We start from the raw sequence: 18,211 nt of genomic DNA on the forward strand, positions 1-18,211 counted from the left end.
TTCAAGTCTCCCTTGTGCACAGACCACCCTCAATTTCCATGCCTCCTCCTCCTCTCATATTCTGCAACTCCTTTTGGGCATCCCACCCCATGCTGATATAAGTCGCTGCATCTTTAAGATGATTAGAATAGAATGAATAGAATCTTAGTTAAGAGCAATCCTGTCAGCTTATTCAGTTAGAAAATGTTAAGTCCAGTTGATGGATGTTGGACATATATGGGTGTTTGCTTGTTGACAAAGTATCTGTTCTAAATTACTACACTGAAGCTGGAACTTCATGCTGAAGACAACAGATGATACCAGGAGTGAAATATATGATTATGGGATAGTACTATGGAGTATTTGAGAGCTGTGGAATAGAAGAAGTAGAAATTTAAAACAGCCTTCCAATCTTTCAGGTCTCTTTCATCTTGTTGCAAGTCCTCAAAGGCTATTAAAAACTCCTAGGTCTGAGGCCAATAAAACTCAGGAGCCAGGAGGAGATAAAGAGTCCATTGATTTATTACTTTCCAAGCAATAGGTTACAGTCAGATCCTTTTGCAAAAGCTGCAACCGTGACTCCGTGGCCTGGGGGTGATATAAGTTTTTACAGAAAACATTTCAATTTTCTCTGATCATATGCATAGAAATATTTTCCCATTACCTCATTCTAGTTGTTGGATACATTTCATGTTAGTGCGCTTGTGCAAGCTTAGCATAAGCACCGGCTGTTTTGCTCTCATGTATATGGCCTCCATATAGAAATATTGTGTTACATTTTTATAGCAAAATCAATTGTGCTTTGTTGAAACTACGCGTATAGCTGCGTATGTTCTGTGATAAAAAATGTTAGCTTCTTCTCTTCCCATGGGAAAGGGTGCTTGCATAGCAAAAGCTTTTTTGGCAGTTTCTAAACTTTTTCTTGGCATTTTCTTAAAGCTCCAGGCTTCTATGAGTCCTTTTTCCAGTCTTACTAATTTTGGGGCCCCTCCCACAATCTCATTGTACTTAAATAATGCAAAAGATTGAGAAAAGCAGGGATGGAGAGGCACTGAGGTTTAAAAACTAATTATATTATATTATATTATATTATATTCCAAATATTATATATTTGGTATATGAATATATACCAGTATTTGGTATATGAATATATACCAATATTATATACCAAAAAAATCACACAATTGCTTCAAATTTCTCACTTCAGCAAGGCATAGGAAGCTTTGACAAGGATAGTTTCCACTAGAGGACAACATATTGCAATATCTATTTCTTCACAGGCTGAACCTGCAAGGAATATGTTTTCATGTTCTTGTGCATTTTAATTATGTTTATAGCTGTAAACCACTTACTGGCATTTGGGCATATAAATGGTATATAAAATAAATAAGAAAGCAGTCACAGAGGCTGGCAATGCTAGCCCCAAAGAAGCATCAGTGCGTACCCTGAAACTGTTTTTGCCAGCCAAGTACTTTTTAGCAATGCTGTTTTCCCCTGGCTAAATTCAAATTGCACAAAGTGTCCCTTTCCAGCTCCACCCAAGTCATCTGGGTGTGACACATTCCAGAAGTTTGGAATAGCCATTGCCCATCAAATACCAGGCCATACAAAAACCTAGACAGCAAGGGCTACTTTGCGTAATGAAGAATAAGGCTGGTGATGTTAAATGGCAACTATGCCGTTGCTTTTTCACACAATATATCTGCACAAATATATCCCATCAAGGGCTACCTACTAGCGTGGATGGCAGGAGTGCCAACTTGAATAAAATATTGGGAGAGGGGTCAGGTAAGCCGTGCCCAGCATAATTGAACACAAGACACAGTGCATGCACACCATTTGAATGGCAGTGCCCATCAACTATTTTATTAGGGGGGCCAAAGACTCCTTGGTCCCTGGGAGTTTGCTCCTGTGGTGGATGGGAAACATGGAGATAGTGTTCAACTGAAAGCAGTCATGTGTAGATGAACATGCACAAATGCTCATGCAGAAAAATCGGATCCGTGTGACTGATGTGTACATCAACACTTTGATGCGTACACAGCCACTGTTAAGCAATTTTGAGGCTGAACCCTGAAAGCTTAGAATTGAGTACCCCTTCTCACCAGATCTATTTACCTGATGTGCATCAACAGGAAGCCTTCTGCAAAAGGGCCTGCTGATATGTGTATTTTCCCTGAACAGATTTTTGTCCTGACCTTTGCTTATTCCTTGGCAGCCTTTGCCTAGCGTGTGGCTTGCCCTTTGCCAGTGGTGGCTTACTGATGTACAAATGCAATAAACTCCCTCTGGGGAAGGGCTGGGGGGGGGCCTTACACAGGCAGGTGGGCAGCGTGCTGTTTGTTTGGTCTGGGTTTCCATAGAGAGTCACTCGCTGAAATTCTTTAGTGCTCTTGGAGAGAAGGGGGCAAAGAGAGGAGCAGAGGAAAAGTTCTCCTGGTGTGCAGAGCTCAGCTTTTTCAGCAGGCACTACTGCCTGTCTGGGAGCATAATGCTAGAAAAAGGCAAATAACTTCTCCTCCTTAGTGGGGCTTGTCAGGTGTGCTGTCAGGGCAGGATTTGGGGGCAGAAGTCCAGAGCCCTGCTCAGAAACAACTCCCTCATATGCAGCAGGACAGGCTTACGAGCATTCAAATAACATTATCCCACCCCTCACGAGGCAATTTGGAGTCAGTGAAGTAAAACACATTGCCATCAACAGAGCATTCTCCCCCTCCCATCCATAATACCAATAAGTAATGGTGTTATGGAAACTAATGGAAGGAAAGTACAACAGTTGCTTCAGGGGGCAGATTCAAGAGGGAATTGGAAATTTTACCCCTCCAGTGTCAACTTCAGTATGTAAAATTACACATGAAAGGGACATTATTCACATATCAAGGCTGTTGATGCTGCTGCTGTTTTTACAGTAAAGCTTGGAGGAGAAATCAATTGAGCCGGGTAGGGATCCAATGGCCCTCTAAATCAGGCTTCCTCAACCTTGGTCCTCCAGATGTTTTTTGGCCTACAACTGTCATGATCCCTAGCTAGCAGGACCAGTAGTCAGGGATGCTGGGAATTGTAGTCTCAAAACATCTGAAGGGCTGAGGTTGAGGGAGCCTGCTTTCAATGTTGTTGGGCTCCACGTCCCATTATGGCCAGTGGTCAGGAGGGATGATGGGAGCCGTAGTCCAACAAACACCCCGCAGGCTGAGCACCAGCCATTCGTGCACTAAACCTTTCCCCCTCTTGCATCTTAGCACCTCACAGTCTGTTGTTCCAGGTGTTTTCTCCCTTTCTTCAGTTATTGGAGGTGGAAAAGGGAGCTAAGTGCCTGAAACAACCAACAGTGGAAAGGTAAGATGCAGGAAGAGAGAAATTTAGCTCCTCTCTCCCAGTGGGGGAGTGTTTTTCAGCTGGAGTTTGCTGGGATTCAGTTCTGGCACCTCTCAGGTGGGTGCCATTGCCATTCTAAGAGAACGAGGCAGGTGTTAATGGTGAGTTTCAGCACCTCTTTTTCTAGAAAAGTAGGACTCAACCCCCTCCCCACCTACACCACTTTACATGTGAACAAGCAAGACACCTAAAAAAACCCCACAACGGTCTACCACATCACAATCCAGTGTGTGTTTGGGTCATGCCCAAAGTATGGGAAATAGGGTTCTTTTTTGTTATTTGACGAAGCGTCTTGGTGGGCTGTGTATAACATCTTCCCAACCGAATTGAAGACTTTTCTGAGCTGCACCTTAGGGTGTGAGCCTTGTCAGAAACCTCCCAGCTTCATACCACCATGCCTAATTAATCAGGAGGTTTATAACTCCATTTGATTAATATTGCCTCACCTCCTCCATCTTTGATGTGGGTTACATAAACTCACCCAGGTTGGTCACCGACCTGTGAACTATCCAGGCCAGTCATCTCTGGGGCCTGCAGCCATGGCAACCCCCTCCCTATAAACACTTTTCTCCTTTACAGTCAAGATTGTTCCGTTGCCATAGCCAAAGATGGCTCATGCAGCTTCCATCCCGGGGTGTGTGTGTCCAGGATGGGTCAGGAACTGGCCCCATTATGATGCCCATTGTTCTGAATATTCCATGACTGATCCTCCTTAACCGTAAGTCTTGCTGCCCTGGAGCCCATCCAGCTGGCGGGTGGCACATTCCTGCCTAATGAACCTCCAGGCAACAGCTGCAGACTTGGGTGCTGTTTACCTTGGCAAGGGTGCTTTCTGTTGGTCATTATCCTGGCACAGTAATGAGGGGATCAACACTCAGCTGGTATTTTGAGCTGGAGTTATAGCGTCATGTATAGACTAAGATAAACCAGTGACTTTATGTGGCACGCTGTGGGTTGTTGTTGTTGTTGATGGTGGTGATGATGATGATGATGATTTTGCTAAAACCACCACAGTGTTCACAATGTGCTCTAGCCTCTGCTTCTAGCAATGGTTATTCAGAGCATGAGGTCCCAGTTTGAATTTTAGGTCAACCAGAACTTGCTGTGTGGCCTCAGATAGGCCTCAGACTCTCAGGCCCCCTTCATCTGCACTATTGGGATTAAAAATATGGTACTGGCTGACCTCACAGTATTGTATTACTGGAATATGAGCGCTTGTAGCATTTCTAGGAAAACACTAAAGTATCATTAGTGCTTGACCGTATTGAAAATGAAACCACTGTTTAGTGGTTACGTATACAAAAACACGGATAACATAAAGTGAAACAAGCTTCCAAAGGAGACCTGTCATTAGGAACATGGTTATAACATTAAAAACTTACCTAGTCAGGCATCTGGTTATCACAGAGGCCTATGGGAAGCCTGCAAGAAGAACCTCATTGGCTCTTTTAGGAGGCTGAAGCTATGACTATATATGCATACATTAGCTATACGAGCACACTGAGCCTACCAAAGCTGAAAATTTTAATTATTTCCTTACTGTGTAATAATTATATTTAATTTACTTTAGGATTCAGAATTAATGTTCTGTTTTTATTTTTCTACATTCTCATATCAACTTTCCCTCAATTAATATTTCTAGAAAAAGGTTCTTAGGTGTATGTGGTCTCCCCCTTTCCCATTTTTATCCTCATAAGAAACCTGTGAGGTAAATTTATTATGCTGAAAAGTGGTGACCAGACATCACAACAATAAAGGAATTTGAACACAGATTTCTCCTAAGTGCTATTGCTATTGCCCACATCATACTTGCTTTCCAGTTTCTCTCTCCCTTCTTAGGTGCTTTCAAGATGGTCAAAAAGCAGGTTATAAATGTAAATCATAATGGGTTTGCTAAAATTCTCCTGAATGCTGCCACAGCAGCAGCAGCAGCAGCAACAACAACAACAATGGAAAGTGCTTCACACATTCTTGGCCAACTTATGCAACAAGTCAGCTTTATGTTTGAAGGGTCTGCAACTGCTGCACCACCTAAGAAACTGACTAAGCAGCTGCTGCAACTGTCAGATGTACCAAAAGGAAAAACAGAAAATTACTCACACACATACAGTATAGAGTGCTATGTACCAGTTCTGTGGCTCCCCAAGCTGGCAATGCAGAGAACTACAGCCATTTCCTAAAGTGGGGTTTAAAGGAAAATTCACCTATAGCCTAGTCCTACTCATATTTCCTCAGACGTGAGTCGCACTGAATTTAATTAATTTTACTTTCAAGTCAATGAGCACAGATTTGCAGCTTCCTGTTGCCTTTTTTCACAGGATACAGCACTTAAAATCTCTTCTTCGGCGACCACTTGTAGCTGAGTAAGATTGTCTTCCATGAACACAGTCTTAACAGTGAGTTCGTAAGTGACTGTGGAGGCCAATTCTGAATCCACACATCCTTCCACAGTTGGGACATAGGTTTCCGGGCGGGAGTTGGTGAAGGTCATGGTGAGGGTTTGCCAAGCGTGCCTTCCTTTTAGCTCATTTCTCCCTTGCGTCCTGAGTTCGAGTGTCTTCAAAGCCCATGACACCTTTGGTAAAGGCTGTTCTCCAACTGGAGTGCTCACAGGTCAGTGTCTCCCAATTGCCAGTGTTTATACTACATTTTAAAAGATTTGCTTGAGAGAGTCTTTAAACCTCTTTTGTTGATCACCAGCATTACGCTTTCATTTTTAAGTTCGGAATAGAGCAGTTTCTTTGGAAGACGATAATCAGGCATCTGCACAACATGACCAGTCCAACGAAGTTGATGTTACAGAATCATTGCTTCGACATTGGTAATCTTTGCTTCTTCCAGTACACTGTTATTAGTTTGCCTGTCTTCCCAAGTGATGTGTAGAATTTTTTGGAGACACCATTGATGGAACCTTTCGAGGAGTTGGAGATGGCATTTATAAGTGGTCCACGTTTCAGAAGCACAGAAAGGTTGGTAGTACAATAGCTTTGTAAACAAGCATTTTGGTTTCCCTGCGAAAGTCCTGGTCCTCAAACACTCTGCTATTCAATTGGGAGAAACCTGCACTCACAGAGAGCCCTTGTGGAAAGATAACTGCCCTGGTAGGAGAAATGATCGACACTTTGCAATGTTACACCATTGAGTTGGATTTGTGACGCTGCAGAGGGGTTGTTTGTGCTTGTTAGTGCAACACTTTGGGTTTTTTGGATTTTGAGCGATAGGCCAAGCTTTTTGTAAGCTTCTGTGAAGCTATTTAGGATGATTTGGAGGTCATCCACTGAGTGTGCACACACTACATTGTCATCAGCATACTGAAGCTCTATGACGGAAGTTAGCATAACCCTACTCTTTGTCTTCAGCCTACTCAGATTAAAGAACTTTCCATTTGTTCAGTATATGATTTCTATTCCAGTGGGATGTTTCCATTTGACAAAATATAGGATCATTGCAATGAAAATAATATATAGAGTTGGGGCAATAGCACAACCCTATTTAACACCTGATCCCACTGTGAATGATTCACTTTGAGAGCCATTGTTACCTGTGATTGTTGCTGTCAAATCACAACCTTAAGGGGAGGAGGATCCTATATTTATGCATGTCCAGATGTCATTTTTTAATGTCAAAGAAGCATACCAAGCACTGTTCCTCATTTAAAATGAGTTGTGATCCAAAGAGAACCCTGATACAGCTTCTTCCTGTAGTGAATATGGCATTTGGAAATCATTAATGTGTGGGGTTTCAAGGGCTGTCTCCAAATATGCACCCTCCCAACTCATTTCAATGACAAGCCACATTTTAGAGCTATAAAATGGACTTTGCATATTCAGTGTGGCAAGCGACACATTTTTATGTAACACTATCTGCCATTGATAGCAAAGAAGAACTGGCATGAGCAGGGCAGAAAACAGGTGTCACTCCATCAGAGCCAAGGTAGAAAGTTAGTGTCTACCACGGTGTAACTTATATTGAAGCAGGTTGTGCTCTCATAATAATAAGGATTCTCAAACTTTCTACCTCCCTAGCCCCCTGCCCCCTGAGGTGGCTGAAAATTAATGGACGCAAAATGGTCTTATAGTGGCAGCCTGTCGATGGAAGCAGAATTTGGCAAAAACTGGTCGGTAAGTACTGAAATCATATCTAGTCTATTTTTAGAGACAGTTAAATTCTTTGCCACATCACTTTATTTGTGACAAATGCAGGCACTTACACGTTGCCAATAAGAACAACTGAGCACGTGGGCAATACCTTCAGAGTTGGCATTCCTGTCTTGGTGCTGTGAGGTGGAAACACACAGAGAGAAAAACACGAGAAATGCTTCCTTTATGGGTAGTTGGGTGTGAAGTTTTGCCTCTCTTTGCACATGCATGTAAATAGGGATGAAGAGAGCCACCACAATAGGAATCCTCATCATCAGGCAAGTTGTACTTTAATAAAATCATAGCACAGAAATGCAGCAAGCTATTTTTGTGTTACCCCTAACAAAGATACTTAATTGTTCCCAGTATTTTCCCCGATGTATTGTTTAGATTTCACATAATTGCTAGGCAATTCAACCCTACCCCATTCTGTATTTCAGCTTGGCCTGCATCTTTCCCTCACATCAAACCCTAGAACAGCAAAGTGATATTCCCCTCTTCCTTTCCCAGCTGCTTCCAAAGCATTTTTATAGATAACTTTGCACACAGGTGGGTAGCCACTTCCTTGGACTTGCATGAGAACTGTTTCAGACCAAGGCATCAGCTCATCTGAAAGAGGGTACACATTCCCAGAACCAGCCCCTACTTCCACTAATAATTTTTAACAGGAATAGAAACCCCACCCTCTGGCCTGGAAGCTGGAACAGAGCAGATGCTGAGGGCAAGCAAAGGATGCCTGTCATGGTCTGCCTTGAATAACTTTCCTCCGAAACACTTGATTCCCCCCCACTCCAATCTAAACATATTTTGTCCTTATAGGATTTGAACTGTGGATCATTTCTGATCTTCGCAGTGCTCCACTGGAGCTTGTGTGTAAAAGGAATTTGCAAAAATGGGATGCTGGAGTTGCAATATGAGATCAAGGCAGTACTTGGGGGCAGCAGGACCATCCCTTCCAGCATCTATGAAATGATGATCTGGTTGGCACAACCTATATTTGCATTGCCTTTTGTAGTCATTGCACCAGTCTCCATGGAATCAATGGGAAGCCACAAGGCTAGAAAGTGGGGGGCGGGGCAGGTTTCGTATCATGGCTCCTAGCCTCCTAGGAGAAAGCTTGTAGCAATGCTTTCTTTAGTCTCCACTTCCTATCTCAACCAAATGGCCAAATTCCATTCTCACCATGTTCCATATTCACCCACAAGTTTTATAGATGCAGCTACAACATGGAAGGCTACCAGTGGACTGGATTTTCCAAGCATAGCCTTATCTGAGGACCAAGGCGGTCAACAAAAAGCATGGATGAGATCCATGGCTTTCCTTTAAACAGTGCTTCCCTCTCCACCATTACAAAACAGGTTCCCTTCTAGCCTTGGAGATAAATATGAGGACAGGATGGAGGCTGAGAGAGGACAAGGAAGAATAGTGACAGTACATGTGTTTGGTAGACCTGAAGGCTCCTATTCAACCTCCAGATTTAGAGCATTCCTGAAGCATTGCAGTCAATGACAAAACCCAACAAGAGTTGAAATGTAAGTACTTAGATCAGAGGTAACCAACATGGTGCCTTCCAGCTCTCATCAGCTGCAGCCAACATGGCCAGGGATGAGTTGGTGTCCAGCATCTGGGGGGCACAACATTGGCTACCCCTGGCTTACACGGTCAAGTTCAACAAGTGGCAGAGTCGTACATTCTTCAGACCAGGGTGCTCTCTTGAAAATCACATGCTGCTTGAGAAGAGAAAAAGGCCTGTTGGTTGTGATTCCCCCTCCAAACTTGGCTTTTGACAGCACAAGAGAGTTCCAAGTATCTGTCTTTAAGAGGAAAGGCTCTCATTGAGAAAGACCGCAGAAAAGACACAATGCAGGTGCTGCAGTAATGGCACACACACGAAATAAATCTGGGGCTCCTCCAGATGATGTGTTTATTGAGTATTCATCATGATTTGCTTCCACAAGGCTTACAGGGAGGTTAGACTATGCCCAATCCTTATTCAGCATTCATTTTGATTGGTTTGCAGGGTGGTTATACAACAATGAGCACTCATCCTGAATTCATCCTGATTTGCTTTCACAGCAGGTATACACCTTCCCATTCATCATTTGTTCATACTACTCGTTTCAGTGCACTTCCCCATCACCTTTCTAAATGCAAACAGTCTGTTGGGGGGGGGGTTTGGCAGGGGATGCACAAAGAAGTAAATTTTTAATACACACTTGAACCCCTCCTGCAAAATACTGACACCTTGGAGAAGACCTTAATTCTATTCTGACGTCTCCAAGCTAAAACCTATGAAGATGGATCGAGAAAGCAAGCATGACCTGTTCTCGACCTCTGACTCTGCCATGCCTCAATGGGAGACCTTGGACAAACCATTCTGTCTCAGACAGTTTCTCATCTGGAAAACAGGAACCATAGAAATTTACATAACAAGTAAAGATCACAATTCTGTGAAGGTGCCATATCTTTGTTTTCTTCTCTTGTTTACTTCTGCTAAGGGTGCGATGAGAAAATAGGGAGGGAGGGAATGTGAGCTGGTACAACGTAATATATGCAGAGAGCCAGCCACCTTTTGGAGTGTCCCGATTCAAATTCTAGATCCACCATGAATTCCCTTCTATGGTCTTGGGCATGAGGCTTTGTCTATTTCAGCCCCTTCATCTGGAAAAGTGGGAATGATAATGACCCACCTGAGGGTTGTTGATTTAGACAGTAAGGCCCTTTGTTACATTCAAAGGAATACATAAATAAAAACAGAAGTTCCATCTAAGCTGGAGGAAAAGATTTGCCTGAAATCAACAGCTGAGCAGAAATTGAGATGGTGTGGCATTCCTCATAGTATTAAGAAGGCAAGGGGGGATGGTCGAGGGACAAAATGGTGCTAACAAAAGAAGATGCTCATCTTAGTACCAGAAAATCTATGCTGAAAGAGTTGGCTCGGATCATTCAACCCCTTTGATCTCTATATTTCCAATTCTTTAAGGAGAAATCCATTCTCCCCAACACTAAAGTATCTTCATCATGCCTATAACATACTGTTGATTTCATCCAAATGTCTGCACAGCACTGGAACACTGCAGAAGGTAGCTTCCAAATCCAACAGCTTCCATTTCCAGCATGCATGTGTGTCTGCATGCATGCCTGTCTTTTTAATTTTAATTTATTTTGTGCCTGGGGGAGAATTCTACCGGAAGATCCTCTTTTAACAAGGCTTTATAACCTATTGCATCCGTTTCCTTGGGAGGAATAGAGAGAGGCAGCAGATAAAGTAACAGGGGAAACTGGGATGCTGGAATTAAATGTCTTCCCTCATCTTTCTTCTTTTTTTTTTTTTTTTTTAAAAAAATCCAGTTTTATACTGTCAATTGCTTGGATATAAACCCAAAAGCAGGAAAGGCTTTGCTTTGCTTCATGTTAACAGATTATGAATTCACTATTGGATGAAGTCTCTGGTGCTTGACGAGCGTTTGTCTCTGCCGGAATCTCCTCCCACATTCGGTGCAGCGGTACGGCTTCTCTCCCGTATGGATTCTCTGGTGAATAATGAGGTCGGCCAGCCGAACGAACCTCCTCTCGCACTCGTCACAGGGATAAGGCTTCTCCCCTGTGTGAATTTTCTGGTGTCTGGTGAGAGATGAGAGCTGGTTGAATCTTTTCCCGCACTCTGCACAGCTGTGGGGCCTCTCACCTGAATGGGTCCGTCGGTGCCTGTGGAGATGAGAGAGCTGGTTGAACCTCCTGCCACACTCATCACAGGTGTGGGGCCTTTCTTCTGAGTGGGTCCTCTGGTGCCTGGTTAGAGCAGATGAGGCGATAAATCTTTTCCCACATTCAGGGCAGCCGTAAGGTCTTTGTCCCATGTGGATTCTCTTGTGTACTGTAAGAGCCGAGAGGTGGCTAAAACATTTTTGGCAATAGGTGCAGCGGTAGGGCCTCTCTCCCGTGTGGATTCTCTGGTGGCTGATAAGATGCGCTCGCTGGCTAAAGGTTTCGCCACACTCTGTACAGGCATGGGGCTTCTCTCCTGTGTGAATTCTCTGGTGTCTTGTGAGATGTGAGAACTGGTTGAACCTTGCCCCACAATCGGCACAACGGAAGGGTTTCTCACCCGTGTGGATGTGCTGGTGCTTGGCCAAGTCCGACGGGCAGTTGAAGCGCTTCCCACATGCAGCACAAGGGTGGGGTTTCTCCCCAGTATGAATTCTCTGGTGTCTGGTGAGGTGCGACATCTGAATGAAGCTTTTTGGGCACTGGGCACAGTGGTAAGGTTTCTCCCCTGAATGAGTTTTCAAATGTTTGGCTAGGCCCGATGGGCGGGTGAATCTTTTCCCACACTGAGCACAGGCATGAGGTCGGTCCTTCCTGTGGATACCGCCATGAGCTCGAAGTTCCTCCTCTCCCCTAAACCTTTTCCCACAGTCCGGACACTGGAAATACTGTCCAGCTCTTCCCAAAAACTTGGCACCTGTCGAGTGGGAAAGAAGAGCCAGATACAATGCCATGACTAGGTAGACACAAACACACATACACACTCTGTGTTGAACCCTAACAAAAAATTATGTACTCCAAAGAATTCTGTACTGTACTCAAGATGCTACAATGCAAAATGTTGACAAATTATCCAACATCCACAAAATCTAACATTCAGAAATTCCTGCATGTAACTAGACTTAAATCAAATTTAGATTGACAGACCACAACACAACTTGCACAGAGTGATTTCAGTTAGAGACTTTCCAGCTCACATTTTAGCTACAAGCATCAGTTCACCACATATGGGTCCAACTGTGTTATGTTAAGCAAGTGGTTTGCCCTTAAATGCAGGATTTTTTTCCAAAAAGACCCACTGAGCTTCCCCCACCTCCATGCCAATCCAGATGCTTACTCTGGTGTGTTGGGTAGGTAAGTACCAACCCAGACCCTGTGGATCATCATCTGAGGCACTTTTTCTTACGCCTCCTTCATGAAAGGTCTGTAGGGTGGCAATATGAGAATGGGCCTTTTCTGTGGTGGCTCCCGCCACAGAATGTGTCAAACATAATCAGTTTCCTGCAAGAGCATCTGCAGATGAACTGTCATCACTCTATCACCTTGATAGGAGTTAATGATCATGGGCCACATTTAGACCAAAACACGCTTAACGAAATGAAGACTGGAGGGGAAATAATGTAGGGAGTGGTGTGGTTCCTTACCGGGGGAGCTGGCATTCCCATTGTCCTGCTGCCTGACTTCCTTATAGGTTTGCCTTTGCCTGGTGTTGACCAGAGGCCGATGAGCTTCAGAGCAATTTGGAGGCCCTTCTTGGGCTGTTCCCGATACCTGTAACAACAGCAACAATCACACTGGAAGTGAAGAAGGAATATTGGGCCTACACAGGCTGATATCCTCTGTGGTATCAAGAGAGAAACAAATAATGGGGTGGTGGTGTTGAGTGTTTATCCATTGTGAGAAGCAATAAACTCACAACCACTCAAAAGTGAAGCCTGACACAACCATTTGAAGCTCATTCCAAGCCAGCCAGGCAGAAATCACTTTTCTGCCTTATTCTGGCCACTGATAGGAGTTAATGATAATGGGCCACATTCAGACCAAAACACCCTTAACGAAATGAAGACTGGAGGGGAAATAATGTAGGGAGTGGTGTGGCCACAGAAGTGGGGAGCAACTCTCAGCATCCTTGACCTTTGATCCTTGCTGGCTACAACTGATGAGAATTGGAGTCCAACAACATCTGCAGAGCCACAGCTTTCTCTCCCTTAGCCAACTTCATAAACTTCTTCATGAAGTTCTGCAGAGACCCCTGCTGGATCTCTTGGCTGCTGCCTTCTCACAACAGACCAGAACAAAAGACTTTTGAAGGCTTGGGAGAAAGCAGGTGAGTGGTTGCTGGGCAACTATGGATGCACTTCCTTAACTGTTCTAAACTGTTGCTAAGAAACTGCAAAGTTCTCTTCTCTACAGCTTGAGGATTGTTCCATAGGACAGAAGTTCTCAAGTATCTTCTTCTCCCCACCCCCGCCACTCAAAAATGGCAGTGTCTTGATGGACCACTTAATAAACCTTTGTCCTACAAATCAAACCCTACACATATCATAAATATGACAATAACCACAGACTTGCTTTTTTGTGTGAACAAATTCTGTGATGTTAGGTGTAAAGCTTGGTCTGCTTTAAGCCTCAGGCTAGCTCCAGTATTTATCCTGCTTCTATGTTTGGACTTGATGGTGGCCTGGCAACAGAGAAGAGCCCTTTTAAACTGGTAAATAGTTGGGGGGAGGAATTATAGACTGCACCAGACTGAACTATGAAAATCATGGGCCCTAAATTAGGGTTTAATTAGGCTGTTTGATAATCCAGTCCAGGTGAAAATGGTCTTAATTGCCATCATTAGAAAAAAACTGTCAAGTGCAGAGCTAAGTACATATACTGTTTTCTGTTCCACAGACTTTCTGCAGTCTACTTGAATGCAGCTTGAATGCAGAAAACTTTAGCATTTCTCTCAGCTGCTGCAGCAGGAAAATGACCCCTCTATCCGAAGTATATTCTGTGATTAGATCAGCCATCTGTTGTCAGTGTTAGGGCTCAGTCTTATAATATGCCTCCAAGTATGTACAGGGTGCATTTTACTCACTGCAAGGCAGCGTTAGAAACTCAGGCACCAAGTGGCTCCTTAAGCCAGAGTTACAAAATAGAATGCAAAATCAGAATGCCTGGTTGCCATTCTTGGGCCAGATGGCTTGAAAGTTGTATTTTTCAATATGACTTTTTAGTTTCTGAAATTCATTCTGGCTGTGCAGATAAAATGTAACAGATAGAATTCTACAGGATATGTTGCTAGTGTGTGAAAACAGTCACGATCCAAGGATCCGCAGGCAAACACCTTCAGACGGTCGAGGTGCCATCCTGGTGCCCAGGCACCTTCACTTGGTCACAAGTGGCTAAGTTTGAACGCTGCTGCAAGGTAGTCACAGCAATCCAAGTCAAGTTAGGGGACAGGCCTTCCAGGTGAGAGGTCATAACTCTCAAGCCATAGGTCACAGTGCCCTCACTATCTCCCCTACTACTGCAGGCCAACTTTGACAGGAGATGAAACCACCCACCTGCCAATCCTATGACACCGTAGTCGCATGATTGACACATGTCAAAGCAGTGCTTCCTTAAAACTCAACAACCCGAAGAATTCCAATTCGGTCCTCCCACCCCCATCCCTTTAAGACCACCGTGAATAAATGACCTCACCTGTTGTCCCCGCTTCCCCCCCTCCTGCAGCCTCAGAAGGAAACCCTCTGCCAGGGCCACCGCCTGGGCGCAGGTCTCTGGCCCACGCTCTCGGACTCGAATCTGGATTTCCTTTGGCAGAATCATCAAGAACTGCTCCAGGATCAGCAGCTCCAGGATCTGCTCTTTCGTCCGGCTCTCCGGCTCCAGCCAGCGATGGCACAGCTCCCGCAACCGGCTGCAGGCTTCCCGGGGCCCCTCGGTCTCCTGGTAGCGGAACTGGCGGAAGTGCTGACGCTGGGTCTCCACGTTTGCAAAGTCCTCGCGCAGGATGGCAACTTTCACCTTCCCGTAGTCTCCTCTTTCTCGGGTTTCTAGGCTGTTGAAGGCCTGCTGTGCTTCCCCAGCGAGATTTGGCACAAGTTTGGCCATGCCCTCTCCTCGTGGCCACTGGCAAGCATCGACCACCCGCTCAAATGTAGACAGGTCATCCCAAGGCGGCAACTCTGGCAGCTGGGAAGTTGCCCAACCTGAGTGAGAGGACTGTACCGTTTTGAGGATTTCTTGCCACTGGGCTTCGCCATGAGGGCGCATTCCCTCCTGTCTGTCAACCCTTCCATGGTGTGGTGTGGCCCACCTCAGAAATTCACTGATTGCCCCAGCCTGAACAGCCCGAGGAGACTTGCCTACCCCTTCTCCCAGTTCAGGATGTCCTGGGTTTGGCTCCTCCATTCTTCCCTCTGGGTTGCTCTCAAAGGCAGTTAGAGCTGTAGTGTTATTGCTTCCCTTTGATTGCAGCCATTTTGTCTCCTTGGCATTGGCCTTGACGCTGCTCTCAACCCCTCAACTCCCATGCCAAAATTGGCAGGACTGTGCTGAACAGAACAGGGCTTATCATCAACAGTGCTACTCCCATCAAGAGCACAGCAAAATTCCAATTTAATGCGCTAAGAACCTGTGAAGAGAGGGAAAGAGAACCCAGACATTTATACACATAGTGAGCTCACAACTATCCATTGACTTCATGCCTCGCTCCTAGCCATTGGCTGCACTGCTGTGATGTCACAGAATAAGGGCTAGGAATGGAATGTTGAAAAATCAGTGTCGTTGCTCTGAGGTAAATGGAAGGCAGTTGTGTCTGGAAGGGGCAAAAATGTCACACAGGGACTCGAAATAGGAGGGATTAAACACTGCAAGAGCCTGGGGAGATGGTCGAGGGAGAAATCAGACTGGTCAGTATAATCTTAGAGAGAAGATATAGATTACTGAGAGACCCTACATTTCAAACACTGATTTGAAATAAGCAGGATTCATAAAGAAATGCAGGTTTCTGGAACCAGTGCAATTTTATTTTATTTTTGGTTATTTATTTTTGCCTGTGCTATTCTGGTGTGAGCACATGGGCAAAGAGCTATTTAAGGCACTCAGGCCTTAATCTTTCTCACCTTTTATTCTGACTTATGTGCATCTTCTGCCATTGTTCACATACTTTCAGATCTATCTTCACAGCCGATCCTCAGGATGCTGGATCTGGTACCCTAATCTCCACTTGAGCAATGGGGCAGAACACACAGCTACAAAGACAACAAGTGACAACCTGCTTGTAACTCAGCAAAGTGTTCTGTTCTGCCACTGCTCATTGCAAGTGGACCAATCACACAAGCAACTGTGCAGATAATAAAGTACAAACCATCTCTCAGTCTCAAGGTGGGCTAATACACATGCATGAGTATCTCTTAGGTGCAACCCTATAAATACTAACCTGGGATAAGTCTCACTGAACTCAGTGAGGCTTGCTTCTTGGCAGTCATGCATATGATGTTTTATTCTGTTTTTAATCTGTTGGGAGCCGCCCAGAGTGGCTGGGGAATAAATAATACATCATCATCATCATCATCATCGTCATCATCATTATTATTCGTTAATGACTTACAACCCACAGGTGAACATCCTCTACAGTACTTGATACAAAATCTCTGTTTGCACTGTTCTGATTAGGGAAGGCTGTTTTATGCATTAGAAAGCACTGTTGGGCATTGCAGGGACTAAACACACCCTCTGTTATCCTCATCTGCAAAATGGGAACAAGTGTACTCTATCTCACAAGGCTGTTGTGACAGAGAACAAGCTAAAGACTGCAAAGCACTTCATAAAATAGCTCCAGCAAGGTTTGTTGAAGGATTATCAGTACCAGCTAGTCCCTCATGTGGATTTGCATCCCATGTTTTGAGCTGATGATCATCGCTCCACTGAAAGAATGACCCTGCCTTATTTGCAAAAGCCACATCTTCCCTGTCAGTCAAATAAAGCAAACGCCCGCAACTTCCAGACATCTCGGAAACTGCAATTTTCCGTATGCAGAATTCCCATCGACTCACCTCTGCTGCTTTGCCCAGCTTGGGGGCTTCTACTGTCTCGATTTGCTGATTTTGCTGCTCCTGGGAAGAAGAGAGAAAAAAACCCCAAGAGCTGACTGTGTGTGAGAGAGAGAGGAAGCTCCGTACCTTATTCCTTCCCCCTGTCTCTAAAGATATGGAGGGGCTCTAGGACCCAGAAAGATCAACCTATTTAACCCTTCATAATCTGGACTAGGAGAAGCGCCTTGCTGCAGGCTCAGAGACACCAAGTTTTAAGAAGGGAGTGGATGTGCCCATTTTTTAGACTAGATCGCACAATCCCTTTTGTCAACATTGTCTCTTTTCTCTTAGTGCATAAACCGACCTCGAGAATGCCACCAGGAACGCTTACAATGCAATCCTACGAGTATATATTCAGGAAGGAGACCACCCTGACTTCAGTAGGGCTTACTCCTAAGTAAAATTGCACAGGTTTATGGAAGATGTTTCCCTTTCCCCCTTTGCCTTAATGGCTTTGACAACGCGAATAAACCCCTGCCTGGCCTCTGTGCAAGTCCACTCTCAGCTTCTGTCTTCTGTAAAATGGAATCAAATAATGGGCTGCCTACCTTACAAGGCTGTGCTGAATAGTGAGCTACCTTGCAGGATGTGGTCATGTTTGGAATACTACATACAATTCTAGCCATCCAACCTAAAAACAGGATATTGTAGAGCTGGCAAAAGGGGGTGGGGAAATGTTGTAAAGGACAACTTAAATGATTGCAGGATGGGAATATCCTCCCAAGAAGAGGAGGTTAAGGCTTGAAGGGGTTTTTTCTCCTTTAGCTGGAAACCAATGAAAATTCATTTTTAAAATAAAAATAAAAGGGGTGATGCGGAGGCATAATAGAGGTTTCTGAAATTCTACATGGTGAAATAAGAAAATGGATTGAAAGACTGTTTTCTCCCCCTCTGATAATATCAGAACATGGGGTTCGGAGAGATGAATTGGGGTACATTCAGGTCACACAAAAGGAAGTACTTCCTCACAATTACACAAAGTGTACCCACAAGTATAAACACATTTATAAAAGGTTTGGACAAATCTACAGAGGATTTGCCAGTTAGTGACTGTTAGGCATGATAGCTGAGTGGAATCTCCCA

At 44.4% G+C, this 18,211-nt stretch overlaps 1 protein-coding gene and 1 long non-coding RNA gene across 6 annotated transcripts; one reads left to right on the forward strand and one right to left on the reverse strand.

Moving 5' to 3' along the window:
- Nucleotides 1-1,136: 1,136 nt before the first annotated feature.
- LOC307201424 lies at nt 1,137-10,824 on the forward strand. Its single transcript, XR_013832709.1, has 2 exons — nt 1,137-8,473; nt 8,699-10,824. It is a non-coding gene; the product is annotated as an uncharacterized lncRNA (long non-coding RNA).
- Nucleotides 9,401-18,178, reverse strand: LOC307201420 (uncharacterized protein). Of its 5 annotated transcripts, none has more exons than XM_079950619.1 (6): nt 17,677-18,178; nt 17,090-17,146; nt 16,474-16,573; nt 14,733-15,666; nt 12,686-12,812; nt 9,401-11,958 (listed from the first exon to the last, which is right to left on the reverse strand). In XM_079950619.1, exons 4-6 carry the CDS (start codon nt 15,441-15,443, stop codon nt 10,916-10,918), a joined length of 1,881 nt encoding a protein of 626 aa, XP_079806745.1. In that variant the 5' UTR covers nt 15,444-15,666; nt 16,474-16,573; nt 17,090-17,146; nt 17,677-18,178; the 3' UTR covers nt 9,401-10,915. The 5 variants fall into 5 exon arrangements, with proteins under 5 accessions (XP_079806745.1, XP_079806744.1, XP_079806742.1 ...); XM_079950618.1 differs by having other exon boundaries at nt 17,090-17,149; XM_079950616.1 differs by lacking the exon at nt 16,474-16,573.
- Nucleotides 18,179-18,211: the final 33 nt, after the last annotated feature.

This window comes from Podarcis cretensis, assembly GCF_951804945.1.
Source record: "Podarcis cretensis genome assembly, chromosome: 13".
Classification (NCBI taxonomy): Eukaryota; Metazoa; Chordata; class Lepidosauria; order Squamata; family Lacertidae; genus Podarcis; species Podarcis cretensis.